The sequence below is a fragment of the Suncus etruscus genome, chromosome 10 (assembly GCF_024139225.1).
Source record: "Suncus etruscus isolate mSunEtr1 chromosome 10, mSunEtr1.pri.cur, whole genome shotgun sequence".
Classification (NCBI taxonomy): Eukaryota; Metazoa; Chordata; class Mammalia; order Eulipotyphla; family Soricidae; genus Suncus; species Suncus etruscus.
Window position 1 is genome coordinate 25011663 of NC_064857.1, and position 27966 is coordinate 25039628.

Sequence of the window (27966 nt, forward strand, 5' to 3'; positions counted from 1 at the left end):
GGAAGAGTGATTTTCTTGAACCACCTTTTCCCACTTACGACCAACTGAGAATTTCAGAATACATCTTAACTATAGGCATTTTCACCCTTCTGCACTTTGTAGTGGACTTTTTCAAAGTCCTGAATATCTCTATCTCTGAAAACTTTCCTCCTGTGTCTTTGATGCATTTTCTCCTTCATTAATTCTGGATCTCGTAGCATTGGTTGTCGGATTTGCTGAGTTAGCCGTTACCTGTATTTCTCATTTTCTCTCATACTTCTCAGCTTCTTCACATTTATTGTAAAAGTATTATTTTTTCGGGGCCGGGTAGGTGGCGCTGGAGGTAAGGTGTCTGCCTTGCAAGCGCCAGCCAAGGAAGGACCGCGGTTCGATCCCCCGGCGTCCCATATGGCCCCCCCAAGCCAGGGGCGATTTCTGAGCACATAGCCAGGAGTAACCCCTGAGCGTCAAACGGGTGTGGCCCAAAAACCAAAAAAAAAAAGTATTATTTTTTCTTAGCTTATGATGTTAGCCATTATTATCAGAGACTTCATTCTACTTGCTATTCAGTCTTAGAAACAAGGCTTAATTTTTAGGTACAAGTCAAAATCAAACATCATCAATTTCATGATGCTTGTGATCAGTCTGAATGCTAGTTAAGTTTGGCTTTTGTTATTTTGAAAAGATGTTTTTGTTTCTTTGGTTTGGGGGCCAAATTTGTCTGTGCTTAGAATCATTACTGGATATGTAATTTAGGATTACTTCTGGTAGTGCTCATGAAACCCTGTGTGATGCTGAAGTTTGTAACTGGGTCAGCAGCACATAAAAACTAACTTGATGGACTTCTTAGACTAGCCAAAGAAACATGTTTCATGTATGGATACTAATTTGAAATTCTGTTTCTATATTTATTCTATGGGGGTAATTCCATGGGGTCTCTGTAGTTTTGCACAAGAAATCAGACAGAATCACTAGGAAAAGTACATTTTTGGCCAGGGGTTGATGAACAGCTTTGTGAATCTTACTGAGTCAGCCAAGCTTCAATCTCTCTGCTTCTTTCCCTGCCTCTTTTATTAGCCAGAGTTTAACATAAATTACCTGAGGGTCAGAGTTGACATCCTGAAGGGTACTTGTGCTAATTAACTCAGAAAAGGTAAAAGGAAAAAGTAAAGTGATTTTACATGTGTATGACAACAATTTATTTTGTAAATATTAGCAAATGAGCCCTTCAAATTAGACTACTTAAAGTCTTTTAATGATTTACCTTTTTTTCTTCAAGATATGTAAACACTTTTTATTCTACATAAGAAGTTGCATCTATTTGTATTTCAAATAACTTGTATTTCAAATAAATACAGTAAAATTTCTGGTCCACATTTCAACTGGAAACATTTTATTTTTAGTTAAAATATTTAACCGAAAAATTTTATAATAATTCCTTTACTCAATTTTAGTATGTAAATAACAGCATTCATAGAACTTAGGAAACATACCCTTTTTCTGTTCGTTAACTTTCACATCACACTCATGATCAATTTGTTGTGGAAAGCACTGGATTTACTGTAACACAGTCATAGAGCTTTCTGTTTTCTTTCAAACACTTCATATAGGCACCACGAGGAAAGATAATAGCTTTTCTTTTAATATCAGAGAGATTTTGTGTTTTCACTCATGTGGAAAAAAACAAAGCTTTTTCAGTAGTAAAAGGAACTTAAAAACAAAGGTTGATATGTTAGTAAAAATAAAAAAACTCTTGAATATATGTAAATTGATAGGACAAGAAAAGAGACAGTAGGAAATTTTTACATAACTCACTTATTTGGTTGTAAAAAATTACATTAAAATCAAAGTCCTTTTTTTCAAGTAAAAACATGTTTTATTTATAAATTCTGAGGAAGGGGAGGGAGAGTACCACTATCAAGAGAGAATATATGCATCTCCAGAGGTGAACAACCCAGCCTGAAATTAGGAAATGTCCACACCTCAGAAGGGTAGATGTGGGAGACTTGACTTGTGCTTGGGGCCACCAGGTGTCTAGGCCCAAAGAGCATATTTGCCCCAAAAGTTGAAATCTTAATCAGGTTTCTCAAACTAAGTTTGATTAGGAGTTTTAAGACATGCTTTTGAAATATCATTTATCTCTGATATTTTACTATAAAAGAAATTTTACCTAGAAAGTGAAAGAGTGGAACTGGAGTGATTAGTAGATAGGGTGTTTGCCTTGCATGTGACTGACCCTGGTTCAATCCCGAGCAAACCATTTGGTCCTGTGAACCCTCTTGTAATTATTTCTGATTGCAGGAGAGCCAGGAATAAGCTACGAGCATTGCCTGTTGTGATCCAAAAATAATTAAAAGTTAAGAGTGCATAGACTAAGAGCAAAGCCATGACACAAGGAAAACAATGTATAATTAGAATTTTCAAAATGACTTTGTTCTAGAATGAATAATTTGTTTGAAAGGTTTTGACTAATGTTTAGTATTTTACATATTTATTTCTTAGTGTCTATGGTTACAGAATAGGAAACAGTTAAATTGAGGAAAATAATGTTTTTCAAGTTTCTTAAATGTACCACTTTTCACTAAACGAATGTTAGTGACTCAGCCTTTCTTATGTTGGATAGTCAAAAGTGGAAAGCTCAATGAGTTACCACACTGAAAATGATACTTATGGGAAATTTAGTCTGGTTTCTTATAAAGCTTTTTAACATTTGTGACAAGATGTCAAATGTAGGGCCTGGAGAGATAGCACAGCAGCGGATCCAGGACCAAAGGTGGTTGGTTTGAATCCCAGTGTCCCATATGGTCCCCCGTGCCTAACAGGAGCTATTTCTGAGCAGACAGCCAGGAGTAACCCCTGAGCACAGCCGGGTGTGGCCCAAAAACAACAACAACAACAAAAAAAGATGTCAAATGTAAAATGACTTTTGACATTACCTTCACTTATTAGTCAAACATAATACTATAGATGTATCTTAATGCAAAGGTATTTAGACTGGCAAAGTTTATAAATTCATTCAGCTGAAGAGTTATCTATTACATACAGTCTAATATTTTGCTTTTGAGGTAGAAATAAAAGATAATTAAATAAGAAAAATAATTTGTTAAAATATTTTGAGTTTTTTTTTCCTTTTTAATTTTAATATGTGTTGTGTTTATAACAGTGTTTGCTGTTGTCAAGATGTTAGAATCTGGTCATTATTTGATCTTCTGACTAGATCTCTCTGCTTTTCTGTTTCATGGAAATATAGTACAAGTAATTCCATAGTAAACATTGTTCTTTCTTATTCTGATTTATTTTTGTGAAGGGCTACACCCAGTGATGCTCAGGCATTACTCTTGACTGTACCCAGAAATTACTCCTTATGGTATGTGGGGAACAATATGCAATGCTGAGAAACACCTGAGTTAGAAATCTGCGAGGCAGGGGCTGAAGAGATAGCACAGCAGTAGGGTGTTTGCCATACAAGCAGCCATTCCAGGAGGGACATTGGTTCGAATCCCGTCATCCCACATGGTCCCCCGAGCCTGCAAAGAGCGATTTCTGAGTACAGAGTCAGGAGTAACCCCTGAGCGCCACTGGGTGTGACCCAAAAACAACAACAACAAAAAAGCAAGCAAGTACTTCCTGCTGTAATATCTCTCCAGCCTTGCATATTTTTGTTTTTATATTCTTCATAGGGTTATTTGGTCATAATCAACATTAACATATAACCTTGTATAGTCTGATTGTTTTCTTCATTTAAACATTAAACAGATTAAAAATTATTTTGGACACATGCTTTTAAGAGCTTGAATCAATATCTGCAAATACTTACTCTCAGTATTAGTTTATCTTTTTGCTGTCTTACTATCTTAACATTATCTCTACACAGTCAAGTCCTTTGCATAAAGCTTAATTATTTCTTTTATAAAATTTGCTTTTAATGTTATATCAATGTTTCATTGCCATAACTGGAATCTATATATTAATATAAATGAATGCTATTCCAAGAAATTTGGAGTATACTTCTCAAGCAGTACTCAAAGGGCCACCAGTGATGCAATTAAAATTACTTGGGGTACCAGGTATTTTGCTGGGAATCAAATAGAGTCCTCCATATGAAAGGCATGCAGCCACCCTATTTGAGCTATTGCATTAGTCCCAATAATTTTTGTCAAGCCAACATCACTTACACTTAAGATGTTCTCTTCTGTTAAACTTTGTTGAACTTGTGATAGCACTTAGTGTTGAAATCCCATCATTGCTCCATTTGACTATATTTTCATTTCTTTGACTTTCTTCTAATTCATTAATGTATGTGTTTATTCTGACACTATTTTATACCTATTTACTGATAATCATTCTCTATAGTAAGTGTGAAAGAAGTATGAATCTGTTTTTATATTAATATTGTGTTTGCTATTCTTGTGTTTTGCCTTTTACATAACATTGGATTCAATGTGTCAGTATCTAATAACTAACCCTGAAATTATTACTTGAACAGTGTTTAAATTTAAGCCCAAATTGGGAAAAATTGACATCTTTATAATATAGATTCATCCTGTATATGTACCTCTAATCTCTATTTCAATTTTTAGTTCTTTCATCAGGGTTATATAACTCTTCATAAACAGTTTATAGATACTTTTTCTATTTGCATGTATTCATTATATAAATAAATGATTTTGTGATATTGTGTTTTTTATTTCAAAAATCCACTTGTTCACTACGACTATAAGAAAATGACAAAAAAAAAGAAAGAAAATAACTCATATATTGTCCTTTGTCATACAACCTTGCTATAATCTCTTGAAAGTTTCAGAGATTTTATTAGTGATAAATGACAGATTTATATCTTAATAAACGTTCCTTTTGTTTCATTTTCTCATTACATTGACTAAGTATTGCAAAGTAAGAGTAGTGAAAAGTGATGTCTTTGCCTTTATTCTTTTTTTTCTGATTTATTTTTTTGTCTTCTAAATATATTATTTTTATATATATATATTATTTAAGCACCTTGATTACATACATGATTGTGTTTGGGTTTCAGTCATGTAAAGAACACCACCCATCACCAGTGCAACGTTCCCATCACCAATGTCCCAAATCTTTCTCCTCCCCAACCGACCCCCGCCTGTACTCTAGACAGGCTTTCCATTTCCCTCATACATTCTCATTATTAGGATAGTTCAAAATGTAGTTATTTCTCTAACTAAACTTATCACTCTTTGTGGTGAGCTTCCTGACATGAGCTGGAACTTCCAGCTCTTTTCTCTTTTGTGCCTGAAAATTATTATTGCAAGAATGTCTTTAATTTTTCTTAAAACCCAGAGATGAGTGAGACCATTCTGCATCTTTCTCTCTCTCTGACTTATTTCACTCAGCATAATAGACTCCATATACATCCATGAATAGGAAAATTTCATGACTTCATCTCTCCTGACAGCTTCATAATATTCCATTGTGTATATTATCACAGTTTGCCTTTATTCTTGATTTAAGCTGGAGAAGGTATTGAATTTCTCACCTTTAACATGATAGCTGTGAGATGTAAAGTCTGTAACATGTAGAGGTTTGTAACATGTAGATGTTTCTAAGGCATTGTGTCATAATGGGTATGGGATTATCTGAAAAAAAGTTTTCCACATGTAATAATTTAATACGTTTTTTTAGCTTGCTGATGCAGCAAATTATATTAATTTTCAGATGTTGAAATCTACTTGTTCATGATGTAGTTAAGCATTGAATATAGTCTACTAATACTTTGTTAGGGAATTTGCATTTATGATAATAAAGATTAGTGCCTAATTGTTATTTAATTCATGTCTTTTTTCTGTTTTATACTAAAACTATTGGGATATATTCCCTCTACTGAATAATAAATGTCCAAAGATAATATATTTGAGGAACGTAAGAATTAATCTTCAATGGGAAGCTCCCCACTGGTGGGGAAGAGGGATAGAAGAGAGAAGATAGAATAGAGAGTAGAAGACTCTTGTAATAGTGGAGTGAAAGGGTCTCTCTGGAGGAAGAGGGAGTGCTGAAAGATGATATTTTTGTACATGAAACTATCAGTAACAGTACTAAAAACCATGTGCTCCAATTTATTTAAAAACTGCTTGCCATAGAGGCAGTCTGATGGATGAGAGGGAAATATGTACAATGGTAAAGGGAAGAGGACACTGCTGAAGGGACTGATAAACATTGTACACATGAAACCTAATATTAATAACTAATTCACTGTGACCAACTAAAGATAAATAAATAAATAAATAAATAAATAAAAAGAAAATGTTCTCTCTTCTGTTTCTTGAAGAAAGTTATCATTACTATCTATCATTTGTTCCTTAAATATTGGCAGAATTAACCAGTGAAGCCATATAGACCTGAAGCTATGTTTTGTAAGGGTATTAATTATTCAATTCTTTAGATATATCAGATTATTTATTTCTCCTGTGAGTTCTAGCAGATCGTATATTTCAAAGAATGGTCACAAATATCTAGTTTTTAAAAACGTGAATATAAGGGCTGGAGAGATAGCACAGCAGTAGGGCATTTGCCTTGCAAGTGGCTGACCCAAGACTGACAGTGGTTCGAATCCCGGCGTCCCAGATGGTCTCCCTTGCTGGTCAGAAGTGATTCCTTAGCACAGAGCCAGGAGTAAACCTTGAGTGCTGCCAGGTGTGGCCCAAAATACAAAACAAAACAAACAAAAAAAAACCGTGAATATAGTTGTTCAAAATGTTTCTTTCATACCCTTTTTAGTGACCAAACTAATTACTTATTACTTTTCATTTCTGATGCAAAAATCAGAAATGTATACTCTTGCCTTTTGGTGATACTGACTACTGGTTTATTGTCATTAAATTTTTAAAAACAGTTTTTTCAAATTTTGGTTTTATTGAATTTTCCCACTAGTTTTTTTTATTTTGATATTTATTGAATTCCCTAATTTTCATTTTCTGCTTCATTTTATATTTAATATATTTTTTCAAGTGTTTTAAGGCTTAAATCTTTAATTTCTAAAATGAAATATTTTTCTCAAGACTACTTGGCATTCCTTTAAAAGTATTCTTTTTAGACAAGTTGCAATTCAGTGGTATAGTACTTACTTGGCATATGTAGGGCATAAGACCAATTCCAAGTAGTACATTATATATATAAAATTTTCTTTATCATATGACAAATATAAAACCAAAATGTAAATATTCCTTTTCAATTTAATTACTTTTCCAAATCTTAGTGATTTGCATAAAATATTCTTTCTAAAGTTTTTTCAATACCTCATGATAATGATCACAATTGTAATAATAATATTTAGAAAATTAGAATCATTTTATATATGGCATTTAATTGGTTGCCATGGGTAATCTTAGGAGGTGGGTTCTACTTGTTTGCAGTTTACAGATGGACAAAACAAGGCACACATCTCCTCAATGCTCAACAAACATTAGGTAATGTTAATTTAATCAAGAGTTTTGAGGGACTGGAGCAATAGTGATCAAGATAGGGCACTTGCTTTGCACACAGCCAACCTCTGTCCTGCAAAGCGTAATCTCTGAGCACACTGAGGAATAAGCCCTGAGAACCGTCCAGGTGTGCCCCCAAATACACACAAAAAGAATTTTGAGGTCAAATCTTTTCTTGTGAAAGAAAAATTTACATATAAATTTACATTTTTTAAATAATATAAAGTGACAAAAGAGAAAGCACCAAAAACATGAGGTAACTAAAAGCACTTTTGGTTAGTGGGAAATCAAAGTTAATTATTATCAAGGAAGATCCTTAGTATGGATGATCTTGTCAAGTTAGTTTTTTTAAATTATCTTTATTTAAACACCGTGATCACAAACATGATTGCAGTTGTATGATTACAGTCATGTAAAGAACACCCCTCTTCACCAGTGCAAGTTTTTTTAAAGTTATTTCTTCATTTGAATTTCTCACCAAAAACTTTTTGTTGAAATCTACCTTTTCATGTGTGCTGCCTGCATGCAGACAATTTACTAGTTAAGGTGATGTGCAGGAATCTTGCCAATATTAAATTTCAAGTGACAGAGAAAAAAATCAGTATAACAGGGAATTCAATATGCATGGGAAACCATTTGTTCCCTCTGCTTCTTTGATCCTTGCCAAGGCATAGAAAAGTAGAGCAAAGCTCCTGACAAACAAGGCAACATTCTTGTGCAGAGAGTTGCAGGAGGACTCAGAGCTCTCACAGGAATTTTGTATAATAGGATAAAAAATTAAACTGAGGGGCCGGAGAGATAGCATGGAGGTAAGGCGTTTGCCTTTCATGCAGGAGGTCATCTGTTCGAATCCCAGCGTCCCATATGGTCCCCCGTGCCTGCCAGGAGCAATTTCTGAGCCTGGAGCCAGGAATAACCCCTGAGCACTGCCAGGTGTGGCCCCAAAACCACAAATAAATAAATAAATAAATAAATAAATAAATAAATAAATAAATAAATAAATAAATAAACTGTCCTCTGCCGTCTCTAACTGCGGGAAGTTGGGAAACACCTAGACTACCTTACATGCCTTTGTCTATTCTTTAGAATAGACATTTTTCTCGAAGAAATGTATTTCTCAAGAAATATAAGCCTATTTCTGTCCTCAGAAAGGATCCTGAGGTTTACAGTAGCGTGCGCCTTAGACTCCTCATTTTGCTGAGTGAGTGGTTTTGAAAAATCTTTAAGCTATACTTGTTCCGTTTCCCAGATGCCTCTGGACTCTGATGAAGTTTGAAATTTGTTCAGCTCAGAAATAAACTATTTCGGTGAAATAATTTTAACCGTTTGGAAACATTTATGAGCAAAACAAATAGTTGTATCTAAAATAGCCAGACAATTGAGATGTGAAAAAAAAGAAACAGATGTTCATTTGGGGTTGATGGGTTATTTTTCTTGATGACATTATTTGTCCTTTATATTTTTCCCTAGAAGTTATACAGTGTTTACTTTATTTGATGATAATATTCTTGGAAATAGTTCACTGTTTGCCTTATGTTTTCAGGAATCCAATAAAATTGAGTTTCCTTACCTTTCACTGTTGGAATCAAAAGTGAAATGTCGTTATTTTAATATTCTCCCATTGTGTATACCAGTTTCAACTTGATTATTTTTTATTGGCCAAAAGTGTCAAAGTGATCTATGATCAGTATTAGTACATCTATATTTCAGTATATAATTTTATATATTATCATATATTTTAAAAGAAAGCATATATTATTAAGGTAATTTATGAACTCTTACAATTAGTTATTATATTACCTTTTTTGTAGCTAATAGATTATTTCTAGAAAGTATTTAACATTCTATGTGATAAAAACAAATCAATGTTATAAGTTTCACTATGTAAGCTGGAAGATGTCAGTATTTAATAATTTAATATCGGAGGTTATAGACAAGAAAATATACTAATCATTAATATTTGTTATCACTCTACCTCACTGAATTGTGATGAAATAATTGCATGAATTTGGATTACCTTTTAAGCAGCTACCAATATTTTTTCTTAAATTGATAACAAAATACAATTAGGCTTGAATATGAAGCAAAATAATAAAGTTATAAAAAGGTTAAAAAGAAGTAGATTTGGGGGACAGAACCATAACACAGCAGGTAGGCCATTTGCCTTGCACGTGGCTGACCCAGGATGGACCTCAGTTCAATTCCCTGGCCTCCCATATGGTCTCCCAAGCCGGGTGCAATTTCTGAGCACATATCCAGGAGTAATTCCTAAGCATCACCAGGTGTGGCCCAAAATAAAAAAAAATTTCTAAAGTAAATATTTTATTCCAGAACTATCTACCACTTGCAGAGATATCTATGCAGCTATTTTAGAACTTTCACTTCTTTGTAAGATCAAGATTGTTTTAGCATCATTATTTGGGAAATATTTTATTGTTGATTTTTTTTTTACTTTTACTTCAATTGCTTAATAGCAACCAGTTTAAAAATATTTAAAACTTAGGTGGTCATTTGTCAACTGACTGCTTTCTTATATTTACAAACTATCATATATCTGCTCTCTTTTGCCTCCACTTTAGCAACTGTCACATGAAAAAAGTGGATGAATATTTTTATAAGGTTCTCCATACAGTACTAGAAAGAGAATAATGACCATACTTTTAAGAATCCTAAAGCTGTATTCATGTAGTTATTATAACTTGACTGAGGAAATAATTTTCCTTGGAGATTTCAATTAGTGATTTATGATGAAGATGTGAATATTTTATAATACAAATAGAAGAGTTAAAGCACATCTCTAAACTTAAGATTTACTGATTTTGAATACTTGGGTAGCACTAATCAAAAAATTGCTTGCCTTTATTTTAAACACATGTTAATTATTCCTCTCTCCCCCAACTTTTTATTATTGTTATACTAACCAGAAGTCACATACTTGATTTAGAGTGTATACCATTGATTGTGTCATTCACTTAGCTCAATAAACTGGATGCTCACATTTTGACAGTAGTGCTTGTAGGGTCACATACCTGGCTGAGGTGCTCACCCACTTTACTTACAGTGTTCTCATATGTGGTGTGACATACCAGAGATTGTGTTGTTGATGCTTTGCTGGGGAACCAAGACCAAACAGTATTGCTTCTGAGTTCTGCACAGAGAATTCTGGGAATGGAGAGCTAGCAATCCTCTGAGAAGTTAACATATACCCTAGCACTCATTTAATATTATATATTTACAAAATACTCATGGTTTCATTAGGGATACAAGGGGGAAATCTTATTCCTTTTATTTAAGGAATATCTGACTATGTGAATAGCAAAAAAATGCATATAAATACATACACATCTATATGTAGCCACTTATTAGATCAAGCTAAAAGCAGCATCAAAGCTCTCTAAAAGAATGAAAGGACAGAGATTTTTATGTAGAGTTTTTTTGAGAAAATAAAAAAGGGAATAAAATTTATCCTTAGTATTGAAAACTGAAAATGAATAAGGTAAGAAGATGAACAAAGAATGTTCATTTCAAACTAGAGAAATGGGCAGTTTTCAGTGTGTGTCATTTTTCTCAGAACAAAATTAAGATATGCGAAGAAAAAATATATTTTTTAAATTAACCATTTTTATAATTCTCATTAGTAAAATAAATAAACTTAAAGAGGTGACTTGGGGTATTTTTATTTCATGACAGTGATACTAGAATGTTCAAATTGCTTCAGTCTGCATTATCTTATATAATTTGCAAATGACACTGTCATCATAATAAATTATATTAATGAGTCAGTTCTGAAATATATATAGACCCTTAATGTCTGCTAATGTTGGAATTTGTAGATAAACTGTCCATAGTATTGAATCTATGTCCTGCTTTATAAATTATAGAGGCAGTAGTAGTGAAATAAAATTTGGAAGCTTTACCTCCTTGAGTAGATGATTTACCCAACACTAAATGGAAAAAAATACATCTATGGAGTTACTGCAGGTTTAATAACCATGTTACTGAGACTTGGTCTTGGGCAACTCCTTCCCATTTGCCCAAACTTCTAGAAGAATATTATAGCAAAGCCTCTTCCTACAGAGATCATGCAGCTTCTGTTTTCATCACCAGCAATCAAGACTTACTTCTCAGTCAGAGACATGATACTTTTTCTCCAGTCAAGTCTAGGCTGGTGTGTGGTAAAGAAGGAGTCGGGAGGCTTCCACTTCTGCTAGCTGGAAATTCTTAATCTTAATTAATATCATCTTTTCATCTGTTAAATAAGAACAATAATACATTCCTGCATATATCTGCCATGAAAATAATTCCAAATTTAGAGGAGCATCTTTCTTGTCCCCCACATATCAACCCCCACAGTGCATCACTTTTTCTGTGAAGTAAATTGAATTTTGAGAATGGATAAAGGAACCAAATGTATTTGAATTCTAGTATCATCTTCTCCCGGATGAGTATAAGGGTACACTGAGAAGTATTTAACTGACATATCCCTTCAGAGAATGGTCAAATAGAATTTTTTTATGGATCTCAATGGTCACGTGCATTTTGTAAACCAGTAATGTTCTACCTGCCAAAATATTAATAGTTAATTCAGCAAAAACGTAGCCTCAAAGATGTTTCAGGATCCTTTCTAGACACACATTCAACAGTAGATGATAAAATTCTCTTTCCTAAAGAGAATTTACCTTATGCTGTTCAGGCAAAATGTAATTATCGAAAGTATCTGGTAATCAGAATTGTCTAGAAGAGGGAAATAGTGTAAGGAGAAACAAATTAGGATAACTAAGCTATTTCAAAACAGGTCCAGCAAGAGGAAATTTTAGCAGAGATTAGCAGAGACCTGAAAAAGTGAAGAAAAAGGTTATTGGATATCTGAGACAGCAAGCTCTGGAGAGAAGTCTGGAGGTAGGACTATGTTTAACTGAAGGAGCAGTTAAAGGCTACTGTGGTTGGAACATGTTGAAAGAGGAAAATGTTAGGTGTGAGGTTAGGATTGTAAGGAGTTCTGATAGTAGCATGTATGCAGCTGTGGGTGAGACTTTGTATTTTATTTTGAAAGAAGTAAAAAGTGTTTAGGCACAAGAGTGATGTGTTGATAGTTTCAAGTAATACGCTGGCCTATGATAGGATTAGATGTGGCAGGAAAAGACAAAAAAGAGCCATCATAAGGTGAATAGTCTAGGTGAGAAGAACTAGTCTTCTAGGTGTTGCTAGAATTGGTAAAAGTGAACAGATTTAAATTTAAAAGTAGAGCTGCCAGAATTTGTTAATAGATTAAAGTAGAAACCAAAAAAAAAAAAAAAAGAAAGAAAGAATTATGGAACACAAAAATTCATGGAAGATTTTCGGGTACAAATAGCTGGGAAAGAACATTTCTCATATTGATGGCAGAAAGAGAAGCTATAAAAATCAGGTTTTCTGTTTAACACACAGTGTTTGAAGTGCCTATTTGAAAATTTTGATGTATATGACAAGTAAATTATTGGGCAAATAAATTTGATCATTAGAAGACAGTTCAAGACTGTTTCATCTTGACATATTTGTGGCTCAGAATAGATGCATTTAAAGCTTATGTGTGTGACTGAGTTGGCCAGGTCATCAAGGGTTAATACAGAAGGAAAGACAGCCAGACACTGAGCGAGAAGTCCAGAGTTTCTTGACTTAGGCAATGTTTCCCAGAGGCTGAATGAAGGAAGTGTGTTGCAGAAGGAAGGCATGATTGTGCATTCTGGTGAAAGAGAAGGGAAATTAAGACTCAACTATGGGACTTGATAGAACAGGGGTCATTAGTGAGTGTGGATAGAGTACTGAGAAGACAATGAAAACCAGTAAGGAAAATAATTGAATGAGAATTACTGTGCTTATGACAGAAATAATATTTATAATTTTCCTTCCTTTTTGAATGTTAAAGGTAGATTTTTGAAGATTTTTTTAATGGGAGAAGTAGGGGGTTTATAGATGTTTAGTACCACCTGAGATAAGAATGCTTAAAAAATTCATATACCAGATTCCTTTTCTAATTATAATTAATTCAAAAAACTTAACACCTTGCTTTGGACTTTGTTCTCAGTTTGACAACACATGTCACTTGCTGTCTTAACCACACACATTTGATATTTAATCTTTGTTAAGAGTTTTGAAGAAATGTCACTTGGATGACCCAGTTACCACAGAGTAGTACAAAACACAGATTTAAAAAATATCATCTGTCCCCACAAGCCAAAGCTGTTTTGTAAATAAAGTTTCCTTGAGACCATCACACTTCTTTATGAGTTGTCTGAAGTCAATTTGGTTGTGTATGGGCAAAATTGAGTCATTATAATAGAGGCCATAAGGTTTCCAAAGGCATATTTTCCAGTATGACTCTTTCCCAAAATAAATTTGCTGATGTCCTTTCTAGCATATACAAACCAGATTCCCTCTTCTCACCCCAAAAAATAGAGAATTAAAATGAAATAAGATTCATATCTTGCCATGTACCTGTAGCCTACCTAGATATCAGTGACTGCTGTCTCACTCCTGAATTTCTTTGCTTATACAATTTGCTTTGTGCAAATACAGTATAGTTATTGATTACTAGTGTCAGGTTCAGGAAATTCAGATAACCTTTATAATGATTTCTTCAAGAGCTCTGCCCTTTATTTTATAATCTCTATTGATTTAGCATTGAAAGAATTGTTCTAACCTGAGGTAGCTTCCCTGGCTTCAACCCAATACCATATTGTATATGTGGCAAGAACTTCCTCTTAGTGAGGAACACAATTATATAATGCTAATTAGGGGAAATTACAGAGGAGGTAGATTAGAAGCAAGAAAAGAGCACTTCTATCCTCTCAAAGGCAGAGAAGGTGCCTGCAAGAACCCTGTATTCTACATCTTTACAATCAACAAAGGCCTATATAGTCCTAGAGCATAAAGTTAGATCATAAATTTCCTACAATGTAAGGATAAATGTTAACAATTTTCCTTAAATCTTTAAGAACCCGGGGCCGGTGAGGTGGCGCTAGAGGTAAGGTGTCTGCCTTGCAAGCACTAGCCAAGGAAGGACCGCGGTTCTATCCCCCGGTGTCCCATATGGTCCCCCAAGCCAGGGGCAATTTCTGAGTGCTTAGCCAGGAGTAACCCCTGAGCATCAAACGTGTGTGGCCGAAAAAAAAAAAAATCTTTAAGGACTCAATCAGGCCTTCATACTATGGAGCACAATTCCATAAAAATATGAAACTGCAAAAGAGCATAATTTAAGGAGAGATCATAATAATTTGAGAAAATGTCAAACTTGGGAAAAGTATTTGCCAATGTGTTGGGGTCTCAAACTCGCAGCCCGCGGGCCGCAAACGGCCCTCCGTACAACATTTTGTGGCCCTGCTCTAGAGGAATCTTTTTTTGTTTTGTTTTGTTTTAGTTGTTTGGGTCACACCCCCCAATGTTCAAGGCTTACTACTGACTTTGCACTCAAGGACTTTGCCTCCTGCGGCCCCCAGGTAAATTGAATTTGAGACCAATCAAAGTATTGTAACAATTCAAAATAAATATATTTCCAAGCATATATATAAGCATCTACAATTACTTCCAGTTAAAATTTGGCCTACTAGTTTATGCCTTACAAAATAACAAGGACTTATTCAAAATGATGATAATCATAATGTATAAGACTGGTAACATTGACAAAAGTTAAAGGTATGTCATCCTTTTGGAAATACTTGGCAATTTGTAGAAGAAAAATACCATATGAAAAAAAAACTGAACGAAGATTTTTAACTAGATGCAGTAATCTTGGTGGTCTTTGGAATTGGGGACTCCCAAGGTATTTAAATGGATTCATCTGAAAATATCTATTAATGAGGACTAGACTCAAAACTAACTACTAGGAAGATATTGAAGTTTTTGTAACCACTGTATCTCAATAGATAGTTCAAAGAATGTATTGGTGAAAAGAATCTAACTGGATCCCCATAACACAATATTAAGGGGCATCCTATTTTCTCATGCCACTAATCCTAGAAAGAAAACAGGGTAAAAAATGGGGCCACAGCTGGAAAAATGTCTACAAACAATGTTTTAATCTATAGGTAATAAACATTAAAGCAATATTTACCTAGATCTTATCTTCAGTTTTTCAAATAAGGGTATTTAGAAATAAAACTTAAAGCAGTCATTTCTCTAAGACTCAAGTAGCAGTTATGAGTTCAAAGGAACTGAGAGGAACTAAAACGGATTAGGTGAAATTATCTAATTTTCAATTTTCTGTTTTTGTTCATTTGTTTTGAAATACAGAAATATTTCTGTAACCTTTCCAAGGCATTTACAAATGTAGAGTTTTAATAATATTATGTAGACTTTAATATTCCATGATTGACTATGAAAACATTAACTTCAAAATATTTTTAAATCATTAGAGTTATTTCCTGTTTGTAATAATTTGACTAGGAGAAATAATTATGTAATTTTATAGATTTAATAAAGGACTTAATTTGAGAAACAAGCATACTTTTAAGTATGTAAACATTTAATATCCTCTTATGTTTTGGATTAGTACTGTATTTTGAAATAAGAATGCAATGTAATATTTACCAAGAATAAATATAATTGACATGTGCCCAAAATGATTTCATAAAATCATTATCACTATGAACATAATTTTGTGTGATTCTAAAAACTGTATAAGTCTATGATAGAGGTAAGAGTAATTATAAAAAAGATTAGAATTGAGCTGAGGGATAAACTTTATATGCAGGGGAAATGAGGAATTTTATAGGCAAATCTAACAGTTGAGACATTCTTGAAAAAGGCAATAACATAATCAATCAGGAAATAGCACAAAACTATCAAAGAATTGAGATGATTATGTATCTATCTGAAATGTAGATTATGAAAGAGAAAGTAAGACAGAATTATTCAGGGGTATTTTTTTTTCAAGGTTGCTAATAGCATAGAATACTAGCACTAAGTGTGGGATTAAGTCCCATTTACATATATATGTAATCTCATTTATCTCCATTTTACAGCTACTGAAAGAGTCATAGAAAAGATCAATAACAGATAAAATCATCTGGATAATAATATTGTTAATAAATGGGAAGCTCAAAATTTGAAATGAATCGGGGCTGGAGTGGTGGTGCAGCAGTTTAGCATTTGCCTTGCATGCAGCGGTTTGATTCCCTGGCATTCCATATGGTCCCCCAAGCCTGGAGCAATTATTGAGTGCATAGCCAGGAGTAAATCCTGAGTGTCACCGGGTCTGGCCCAAAAACCAAAAACCAAAAAAAAAAAAAAAAAAAAAAAAAATTTGAAAAGGATCACATTAGTGAATAGCTCAATGTCCTAAAATCTAGACTGCATGTTCTCTCATAAATTTGGAGTTATAAGTTCTGTCATAGTGGTACAGACAATAATTGAAAGACTACAGGTAATGAGCTTGGAAATAGCTTGTTGTAATAAAAAAGAGGTGAGTGATGATGGCTATAGCCTGAACCTAGAGTAAAAGTAAGGAAAAGACACAAAACACAGACATGATTTAGCCTACAACTTGGTAAACTGGGGTCTGTATATGTTGGTAGTATTAATCATAATTGAATTGTTAACAGATGTTTAGTTGTAGTTCTCATAGAATACTCATAAAGCCTAGCAAATAAATTAAGGGATTGGGTATAGCCTTGGAATAATACTCAGTCTGGAGTTTGTCCCTGAGCTCTCTCCTACAGAGACTACCAACCATGGAGAGCCTGTAGGGAGCAAAGTGGACAATTGAGCACTGACACCTAAACTCCTAATAATGTATTGCTAGTCTATGAGAACTTACAGTATTTGCTATAGAATGTAACCAGGTGCATCACTATTTAGTTGATTTGTGTAGGATTAGCAAGACTTTACCTGAATAAGCACTACTATCATTAACATTTTATTGTATACTTATTTGTCTCTTAAGTCTGAAATAACAAAAATTATTGGATTGGGCTATTGTAGTACCATCAGCAATATTTTAGGGAATTTAATTCCTCCTTGCTCTGTATCTTTTGCTCTCTTATTTATATTTTGCCACAGTCTTTCTCAGGTATACAGCTCAAGTCTATACTTTAAGCAGATATGCCAAAGACCTTTCTGATTACTAAACTACTCTTAAATTGGATCTTTGTCTCATCTCTTGGTCGGTTTGATGTTATTGCTTATTTTCTTCTTCTTGACAAAGTTTTTTCTCTGTATTATATTGCCATTTTTCTTCATATCCAGTTTATTCTTCATACCATTTCATACATTCTTTATTTACATCTACTTCTTTAATAATATTTTGTAAAATATCAATTTTGGAAATGAAATCCAGTCCAAATTCCTTTCCTGATGAGTCTAATAGTCTACTAAATGTATTTCCTGGAAGGCTCAAGACTCAAGTTTATTGAATATAAACTGGACTTGAATTCATAACTATATTTTTGTTGTTTTCTTGTTGTGATTAGTTATTATTTGAAACCAGGATCAAACCCAGGTCCTTATGAATACAAAGCATACACACACTCTACCACTCTACCCTCAGCTACACCCCTGATCTGCATACCTTACCTATAGTCTTAGCTATAATTTCTTCTCTTGGTAAATCTCATACCTCATAATATGCCTAGTTGCAAAGTCATTGGCATGAGCATCATCCTTGATCTCTTTCTTCTTCCTTATCTAATTATTGCTTTTACCTCCTACTATCATCTCAGGTCTATAACGCTCTCTCACTCTGTACTCCTATCTGTAGCTGTGCCACCAACATTCCTTACTTGGGTTACAAAATTTCCTTCAGACTTGGCACCCTTTTTCATTCTTCTCATCTTCAGTGCCCTAGCAGCACTGAAGCTGGGATCATCTATCTAGAATGTAGATGACTATGTCACTTGTTAAATTTATTATCTACATTCCAACCTGTTTTAGAATTCCCTTATAGAGTCAGATCTATTTGAGTGTCCCCTTTTCCACTCCAGTGTTTACACATATTGTCTTTCGTCATCTTGGCATATGCTCATGTGCCTTCTTAGACATTTTTATTCTCCTTTTTTACTGGTTAATTTGTCCTCTATCTTCAGGAAACTTCTATAATACAGTATATCTGAGTTATGTAAACCTCTTGATAGCTTTCCCAACACATTTTCATGACATACCATTGGTTTATAATTTCTCATTTTTTTGGGTCCATGAATCAAATGCCTTTCCCTAAATCTTAAGTCCCAAGAAGAATCAATCATATATGGATGGTCCATCATTATACTTTGGACTTCTAATACAGTGCCTAATATATATTAGCATTCAATTAATGTTTGCCAAATGAAATGAATTCTGAAGAATTTCACATCTATTATCTCAGTGGGGGTAAAGTGAACAATTTGGAGAGGATTTTAACGAAACATGAGATGTTGGTGGATTAGAAGATTAAATTATTTATTGAGTTGATTTTCAGGACTAAAAGGAAGGAGAAGTTAGGATCAGGAAGGGCGATTAGAAGAGTAGAAGTATTTAAATTCCACCCTACTGAACAAAGAGGAAGGATTTGTTTTTTAATTCACTTGAACCATTTAAATTTCATCTTCCTTCTGAGACATTCAGATCTGTAGGAGACATGTGAGTTAATATTTAAAGCCACCAGACTGTCCGTCTTTCAGAATGTTCTTTTTTTTATGTGAAAAACTTAGATAATATAGTACATAAATATTTCCATAGTCTTTGCTCATTGAGTGTTTCCCTTGGGATATAGGTTTAAAATGTGAGTAATTAACTGATGATAGCTCTTCTATTTTAAAAAACAATGGATGGAATTTCTTTTTAAATAATTATATTTAAAAATTAAAGAATAAATAAAGGAGTGAATAATCAGTGAGAAGCTTATAGAGACCTAAAAATTGACTATAGAGATAGCACAGAGCTCAAGGAAATTACCATGCATATAGCTAATCCAAGTTCAGTACTGAATACCACTTCAAATACTGTAGGAATGACCCCAAAGCACAGGGCCAGGAGGAATTCATCTTATACCACAAAAATCCAAAACTAATAACATTAAAAAATTGGATAAGATAAACTACTTTGAGGATAACATTAGCACCAAAGTGTTTGTTAAGAAATAATGTAGTAAGATACATGGCTTGATTATTTTTACTTCTCAGTTATTAAAATATCAAAGACTGAAGAGTAGGTCAAGAGACAGGTCAGTGAGGTCTTTGAAGGTACAGGCTATTTCACATGCTTTAGAGTGCAAATTACTCTGAAAAGTCCCTTTCTATGCACACTTACCTCTCAAGGTTTGGGAGATGCTCTTAAACTTAGAGGTATTAGTGAGACCAAGTGGTGTGACACTTGGTTTGGTAGAATGAACACACAGAAAATAAATGAGTGCACTAACAAAAACTATCTTTCTCTTTTATATAACTTTTACATAACTTTATATAACTTTTATATGACTCTGTTTTGTGGAATGTGATATTGACATGAAAAATAATAATTTTCCCATATTAGATAGGCAGATTCTAACCAAATCTAGAAAAGAAATCAGGTGAAATTCTTTGTGCTGAGAGCCCACACAGGGGCACATTCTGGAATGTGGGAAGATGGGGATTGTCTGACAGATAAACTAGATGGAAAAAGAAAAAATAATTAAAAAAACACCTAAGAGTGACAGCAATGAGCTTTTGTTCATTGTGGAACCAGAATGAGTCTCCTCTTTCAAAACCACTGCCCAACTATTCCTCAGAGCCAGTTGGTGGTGGTTCTTTCCTTAGTGGTTTTTGTATAATTGTTTCCATGATTTCTCTTAGTGCCCAAATGAGTAATTTTAATTTGCTCTCTCATTTGGGGTTTGAGTTTCGAGAGACTAAGACATAGAAAAATCCTGTGATAAATTCGGTTTGAACAGTGCTCACATATTAGCATTTCTTAACTTTCCTATTCCTTGTTCTCACATAAAATGTGGTATAAAGAAAAATTTCAAAAAAAGTGAAAGTATAGGGATTGGCTTGGGGGGCAAGGGAATGAGAGATTATCATTGTATAACCAGATACAATCATACATAAACAGAAAGAATTGTCTCCCATTTCAATTAAATGTCTGATCAAACATTCCTTTTGTAATTTTTAAAAAATATTTGGGGCCACACCTGGCAATGTTTGGGGGCTACTTTCACTTTAATTCTTTAGGGTTACTCCTCAGCAGTGTAGAGGGCTTAGGATTCAGCCTAGGCTTCCTACATGCAAAGCATTCACTTTCAGCCCTTTGAACTATACCCCAGTTTGATCATTATTTCTTCCAAAACAAATTTATCACTATATCTAACTTAGAATCTATTTATTATTAAATATACCATGGTTTATCAATGCAAGTAAAAGAGAAATTGAACAAAATGAATTGTATTTTTCTATCAAAAATTTCCCTATGAGTTTAAACAAAGTCAATCTTGGCACTGTAGTTAGAACCAGGACTAAATCCTTCCTGTATTTCTACAGAGTACAGTACAATCCACAGCCCATCAACACCCATTAAGGACTCAGATTCTGATCGATTGCGTCGAGGTTCAGATGGAAAATCACGTGGAAGGGGCCGGAGAAATAATAACCCTTCGCCTCCACCGGATTCAGATCTTGAGGTACATCATCGCAGTGCCCAAATGCAAAGCACATTGTCTTAGTAGGTTCTATATGCCTGTAACCCTGATTTCCAAATGTTTCTGTTACCATTTTATTTTCTATGATAATGATAAGTGCAGCATTTTTTTTCATATTTATAGGACTATGGCAGTTGTTTTTGTTTTCTCTTCCATTTTAACTGTATGTTAAGATGTGTATTTTTACTGTAAGGAAGTATAGTCAACCAATATCATTGTGCTTAAACAAAATTCTTTTAGACCAGGGGGCAGAGAGGGTAGGTATGGGATGTATGCTGGGAATTTTGGTGGAGGCTCTGAATCTTACAATTTACTGTTGTCCTAAAGATGCTTATGAAAAACTACTTTGAAATTAAAGACACACAGGTATATTGAGAGAGGAAAGCCTGGAATGTTCTAAACTGAAATGGTAATCACCCTCTGAGACATGTTTTGGTGGAGTTCAAAAGCAGGAGGAATTACACAGCACTTTAAAGGGTGGTAGATTTCATAGTCTTGAATCCACTGCAATTAAAGTTTCTGGTTTTGCCAAAGTAAAATCTGATGGTGGAAAACATGATTACTTTGGCTGAAAAGAAGAAAAATTTCCAGCAGAATCAATGTGTATGAATATGGGCAGCTGTGGTAGGAATGGGATGGAAAACAGGCTTAGGAGATCTTTTGGTGCTATTTCAAAGACCTTTTTGAAATGAGTTTCTGCTAATCCAATTAATTACAAACAGCCTGATAATGTGCTATCTGTGGCTGACTGCTATCTGCATAAAATTGGAGAGAGCAGTTTCTAACCATTTGGTAACAACCCACAGTTAACATGACTGCTATGAAAATTTAGTGCGTTGTTTCAGTTTTTTTGGTTTTGTGTTTTTGGTTTTGGGACCACACACAGTGATGCTGAGGAGTTACTCTTGGCTATGCACTCAGAAATCGTCCCTAGCTTGGGGGACCATATGGGATACTGAGGGATCAAACCAAGGACCCTCTTAGGTTAGTGCGTGCAAGGCAAATGCCCTACTGCCTGTGCCACCGCTCTGGCCCCATGGAAATTTAGGGTTTTTTTTTTTATTCTTTTGTTTTGTTTTGGTTTGGTTTTTTGGCCACACCCGTTTGATGCTCAGGGGTTACTCCTGGCTAAGTGCTCAGAAATTGCCCCTAGCTTGGGGGTCCATATGGGATGCGGGGGGATCGAACCATAGTCCTTCCTTGGCTAGCGCTTGCAAGGCAGACACCTTACATCTAGCGCCACCTCGCCGGGCCCCATGGAAATTTAGTTTTTATGTCAACATTTTATTTGTGGCATTACAAAGATCCATCATTTTAAAACCTCCTAATTCACAGAATGCAGAGATAACAAAAAGATCTTTTGAATGGTTGCTTCACTCTTTGCCCTTCTTTCTATCTTAGAAGTTGTAAATGAGATTTTCACTCTGTCCACTTTTTCAGAAATGAAGCAGAATCTACTACAGAAGAGAAAATGATAAACTATTTATTTTGTATATTTGTTTTACTGGTACTAAAATAGATTACTTCCTTTACCTTGTCTGAGGTTTTCTTTGAGAAAACATGGGAGATGCCCAATGGAATGGTCATATCTTTAAAAATAGTATATTCATATTTTAATTTTTCTTTCACTTCAAGACCACTTTTCTTGTTGATAATTGAACATCAGGTTTCTTAACCAAGGGAAAGACATGATACATTCTTCTTTTTCAGAGAGTGTTCATCTGGGACTTGGACGAGACAATCATTGTGTTTCATTCCTTGCTTACTGGATCCTATGCCAACAGATATGGGAGGGTGAGTATTAATAGGCATGTTTTTCTATTCTTTAGAGTAATTTTGCCTAATATTTAGTGTTTTTTCCAGATGAGAGAACAGTTTTAAATACTGAACTGAAAACAAAAACTAAAAATGATATGTTGATTTAGTCAGATATATAGATAATACAAAAAAGAGCAAGTTAATTAATGTCCATGTAAAATAAGGACTGGGGATTTAGGTCAGTGGGAGAGCACATTCCTTGACCAACACCCTAGACTCCAAAAAAAAAAAAAAAAAGAAAAAGAAATTTGTGCAATTAGATCAATTTGGGGACTGGAGTGATAGTATGGTGAGTAGGGCATTTTTCTTGTATACTGCTGACCTGGGTTTAATCCTGGTATCTTGAGCCCATCAAGACTGATCACTGAACACAGAACTAAAAGTAAGCCCTGAGTGCCTCTGAGTGTGGCTGAAATTCCTCCACACTAATTCATTTCTTGGGTCCAGAGTGAAATTTGCTCCTGGCTTGGGGATCATATGGGATGCAGGAGATCAAACAAAGGTCTGTCCTAGATCTGCTGCATGCAAGGCAAATGCCATCCCACTGTGCTATTGCTCTGGTCCCTATATTCTGTGTTTTTAATTGTCTCTATCCTTTAGTCTCTTTATTATAAAATATTCAAAAGAGAAAGCTTTTCCCTTAATGTGTTTTTAGGGATTTAAAATGTTGGTGTTTTTATTTTTTTAAATCACAAGCTATAAATGTCTATATAAGTTCCTTTGCTTTAGGGTTGAATTTACATAAATGGTATATAAAATTGTGTCTGTGGATTGCTATAGAACTAATATGCCCAGGTTTGAGTTGTAAGAATACTTTCTTTGATGGTATAAGTAAAGTCTAGTATTGCTGACCATCTTTCATGAGTAGAGGTTTGGTTTCTATTCTTTACATTTGGATTTCTAAATATTTTATAAATTCTTTTTTATGTGTCTGTGGATGGCTATAGAACTAATACACCCATGTTTGAGTTGTAAGAATACTTTTGTTGCTGGTATAAGTCTAGTATTGCTGATGAAATATTACCCATACAAAATTATTATTTTAAGTCTGTAATTTTCAAAATTATTTCATGAATATAATGTTTCTCATCTAAAATATTCTTAAAGAAATAGTAATACATGTCTTGGGTACTTAAAGTTATATTTTAGAGCATTAGGAGCTAGATTGTATCCAGGAGTTTATCAGATAAATGTTCTATAAGAAGAAGGCAAACAAAATGTTAATGATTAAAATTGGAAATTGGGTTACTTAGACTAAGGTGGCTTTCACTTACTGACTTCATATCAATATTGGGGCATAAATTATTGATTTACACAGAAAATTTTCATCCTCACTTGAAAACTATTGATATATTAGAATTTTTAAATTCAGCTCCACCTAAACAAAATGTTGCAAATTTCAAAATTTATTTTTTTTATTATCAGCCATTTGTAACTATGAGGTTTTATCACATTTTTATTCATTAATTTTCTTGTAATATGGCATATTATAAATAATCAAAAAAATTTAAGGTTAAATGAACATATTAAGATTTGAAAATTTTAATGTATGCTTAAATTTACAAATTCATGAGGGTCAGAACAAAAGCAACTTCTGAAAGCCTGAGTGGGAAATATTTCTAGAGCTTTCAATATTTAGCCATAAGTAGAAGAGTGTTCTAAGCAGAGGAAACAATAAGTGTAAAGTGAAGAAAGGTGTTGATACCTGAGGGACACAGAAGTCAGTGTGACAGAATATAGTGGTAGTGATATGGAGACTGGAGATATGCAGTAAATATGCAGGCTGTGATGTGGCCAGTTACCAGTGGTCTTGTAGCCAGAGTTAAGAGGGTTCTTTTCATTGTACATACCCTGAGAAATCACTAGGGGACTGAAGTGGATGGTATTACCAGTTCTGATATCAGCCTTAATAATTACTTTGGAGAACGATAAAGGGAAAGTTGGAATAGCAAATAGTAGATTTTAGTAGTGAGCTGAATCACTAGCCAAGAAGGAGAAGAGATTTGAATTGATTTGACATTCTTTGGTGAGTAGAGAAATTGAATCTGAAAATTATTTGAATTAAGCTAATGGGCAATAAGCAATAGAAATGAAAAGACCATTCTCGGGTTTCTGTGCTGAGTAACAGGGAGAAAACTAAGGTATTAGTTGAGCTAGAGAAGAACTATTTGGAGGAATCATGGAACTTTCATTGTTAGACAAGTATGAGATGTTTATAAAACATCCATCTAGAGCAGGCAAGGAGGCCATTGGAGAGTGAGTCTGGGACATGGTTAGTTAGGACTGGAGGTAGAAAATTAATTGAGAGTGTATAAATGAATATAGGAGCTCCTCAGATTTCCTCAACTAGATTTGTTTATTTGTTTTGGGGCCATACCTGGTGGTGCATAGGGTCTAGTTCAAGCTGAACAAGCTTTAGAATGTCAGAAATTAAACCTTGTTCAGCTGTGTGCGGGGCAGTTGCCCAACCTGCTGTCCTGTCGCTCAAACACACACTCAATTCTATGTCTTCATAAGCCTTATTTAGTAACCTCATTATGATGACAGTTACTGATAAGTCTGTCATGTCTTTGCCCAGAAGAATCCTTTCTTCCCTTCTGACAGGTTGACATAAAAATCATTGCTAACAATTTTGAGTCATAACCTGGAGCATACAAGAAAGCTTGCTTACTTTTCTCTTCATCATGGAACTTCAGTTTGCTCTGAAAACTGGCTCATCAATGATTCTTCAAAAATGAGTAAAAACTTAAGGCCGGAGCGATAGCGCAGTCGCAGGGTGTTTGCCTTTCATGTGGCTGATCCAGGAAGGACTTTGGTTCGATCCCAGTGTCCCATATGGTTCCCCAAGCTATGAGTGATTTTTGAGTGCATAGCCAGGAGTAACCCTTGAGTGTCACTGAGTTTGGACCCAAAACCAAAAAAAAAAAAAGTAAAAACTTGTGCTGAAGTGATTGCATAGTAGTAGGGCATTTACCTTGCACGCAGCCAAGCCAGAATGGACCAGGTTTTGATCCCTGGCATCCCATATGTTCCCCGAAGCCTGCTAGGAGAAATTACTGAGCTCAGAGCCAGGAGTAACTGCTCAGCACTGCAGGGTATGGGCCCAAAACCAAAATGAATGAATGAATGAATGAATAAATACAAAATAAAAGGGTAAAAACTCAAGCCCCCATCAATACATCTTTCATTCCTTTTGTTTCATCTGGAGCACTAAAAAAATATTTAAAGCAATTTGTGGGCTACCTTATTTCTTTGCATAAAGTCTGTTGTGTTCCTGAGCATTGTCAAGGGGAGCATGTGGCTGGGCCTTACTCCACAGGCATATAAAGAACGGAATGCCTGACAATGTGATAGCTGTTCCATCTCTATGGGAACCAGACACTTGAGAAGTAGCTCAGTCACAGTAGCTTAGGCAACTCTATGAGTAGGCCATTCAGTAAGGGGATATAGGATCTGGTTGATATAATGCAAAATTAGGGCATGTTACAGCAATATGTACAAAAAAAATGTTTGAGAATGTCCCACCTTCTATGTAATTCTAGCTGTGGGAAGCAGGCATATTAGGTGTTATAAGGAAGTGTTGTTTTATAACAAAGGTGATGAGAACACAGAGAGGGTGCTAGGTACAGTACGAGGCAGGTAAGGAAAAGAAAAGAAAACAGCATATTCAAAGGAAAATTAAGCTCGGGTGTTACTCCAAATTAGCATGTTAATATTATTGATGCCAGCTTTTTGGTTTAATGCATTCTAGAAATTGCATTCAAACTAACTCCAAAATCCCCAATTTTATTGAAGAAAGCTGTTCATTATTATTTTCTTCACTGAGGGGACTCTGAAATTTATAGTATTACCTGTTAATCTCAAAGTACATGACCAAATTATCTTTCAATTTAGTAATGTGTTAAGACTCTTCAAGTTTATTGTAGCCCATGGCTTGATTATTTTAATAATTCCTTATTATTTATTGACACCTATGTCCCATATAGATTAGGAATAAAATAGCCTTCAATGTGCTGAGACTTCATTACTATTTTATACAGCAACCTATAAATGAACAGTTTGGGTAACATAAAATTTAGGCTTTTTCTTTGTAGACCCGACATTTTTATTTGGGTCTTTGCAGTGGCCACACCCATTAGTGCTCTCCAGTTAACCTTGGCTCTGCATTCAAGAATCATTATTGGCAGATTTGGGGAACCTATCCTGGGTCAGCCACATGCAAGGCAAGCGCCTTATCCACTATACTATCTCTCCATTGCCTTTAGTAGGTCCTACTTAAGAATTTTCTTTGTGTGGATTGAGAGAAAGTACAAGACTCAGGGACATATGCATGGTCCCAGCTTGATACCCATTAGCACATATACACCCAGTATTTGTGGCTGCGCTGGAGGCGTTGTCGTCCCCTAACACTGGTGGTTGTGGTAGTCCCTAGCACTTCAGGGGCTAAGTAGCACTCCCTGCTTTTGTTTAAGCATTTAATTATCTGGTCAGATGGTCAGTATTATCTACACTGACTCCCAGGCCTTCTTGAACATTGTGTAGGAGCCCCTCCCAATCTAAAATTTCATAGGTGCCCATGCATATTTAATTTAGCATTCATTTCTTGAAATCATTCTAGAAAGTGAATTTTACAGAATGCTTGGAAGATGTAGTACATTTTATACAATGTGAAAAACACATAGTGTTAGTCTGATATAAAATAATTTAATAATGTTTCAATAGAGTTGAATTTTCTTAAAAAGAACTGCTCAGTTCTGATCAGTGAATAAAATGTGGTAGTGTCTTTAAATATAGAATTTCAGTTAGATAGATGATAGATAGATAGATAGATAGATAGATAGATAGATAGATAGATAGATAGATAGATAGATAGATAGATAGAAATTTGTGCTCTGACTATTCAATTATTTGAGTTTGGGCCACTCATTTATTTATTTATTTATTTATTTAAAAGCCTCAATTTCTCTCTTCTAGAAGGTGGCTATTTGACTAGCAAAATTATTGGGAGAATTAGGTTTTATGAAGAAAAACTCCATTAAGCAATGGACTAGAGAAGAGCGATTTTAGCAGTCATGGATTTAAAGGGTCCAACATAGT

The 27966-nt window shown here is 34.5% G+C and overlaps 1 protein-coding gene across 1 annotated transcript in view; it reads left to right on the top strand.

Moving 5' to 3' along the window:
* Positions 1-27966, top strand: part of EYA1 (EYA transcriptional coactivator and phosphatase 1) — a 156140-nt gene that overhangs the window by 56487 nt on the left and 71687 nt on the right. Inside the window, exons 10-11 of the mRNA XM_049781818.1 lie at positions 20894-21033; positions 22762-22845. Coding sequence (XP_049637775.1) covers positions 20894-21033; positions 22762-22845 — 224 coding nt within the window. The remainder of the gene's footprint in view (positions 1-20893; positions 21034-22761; positions 22846-27966) is intronic.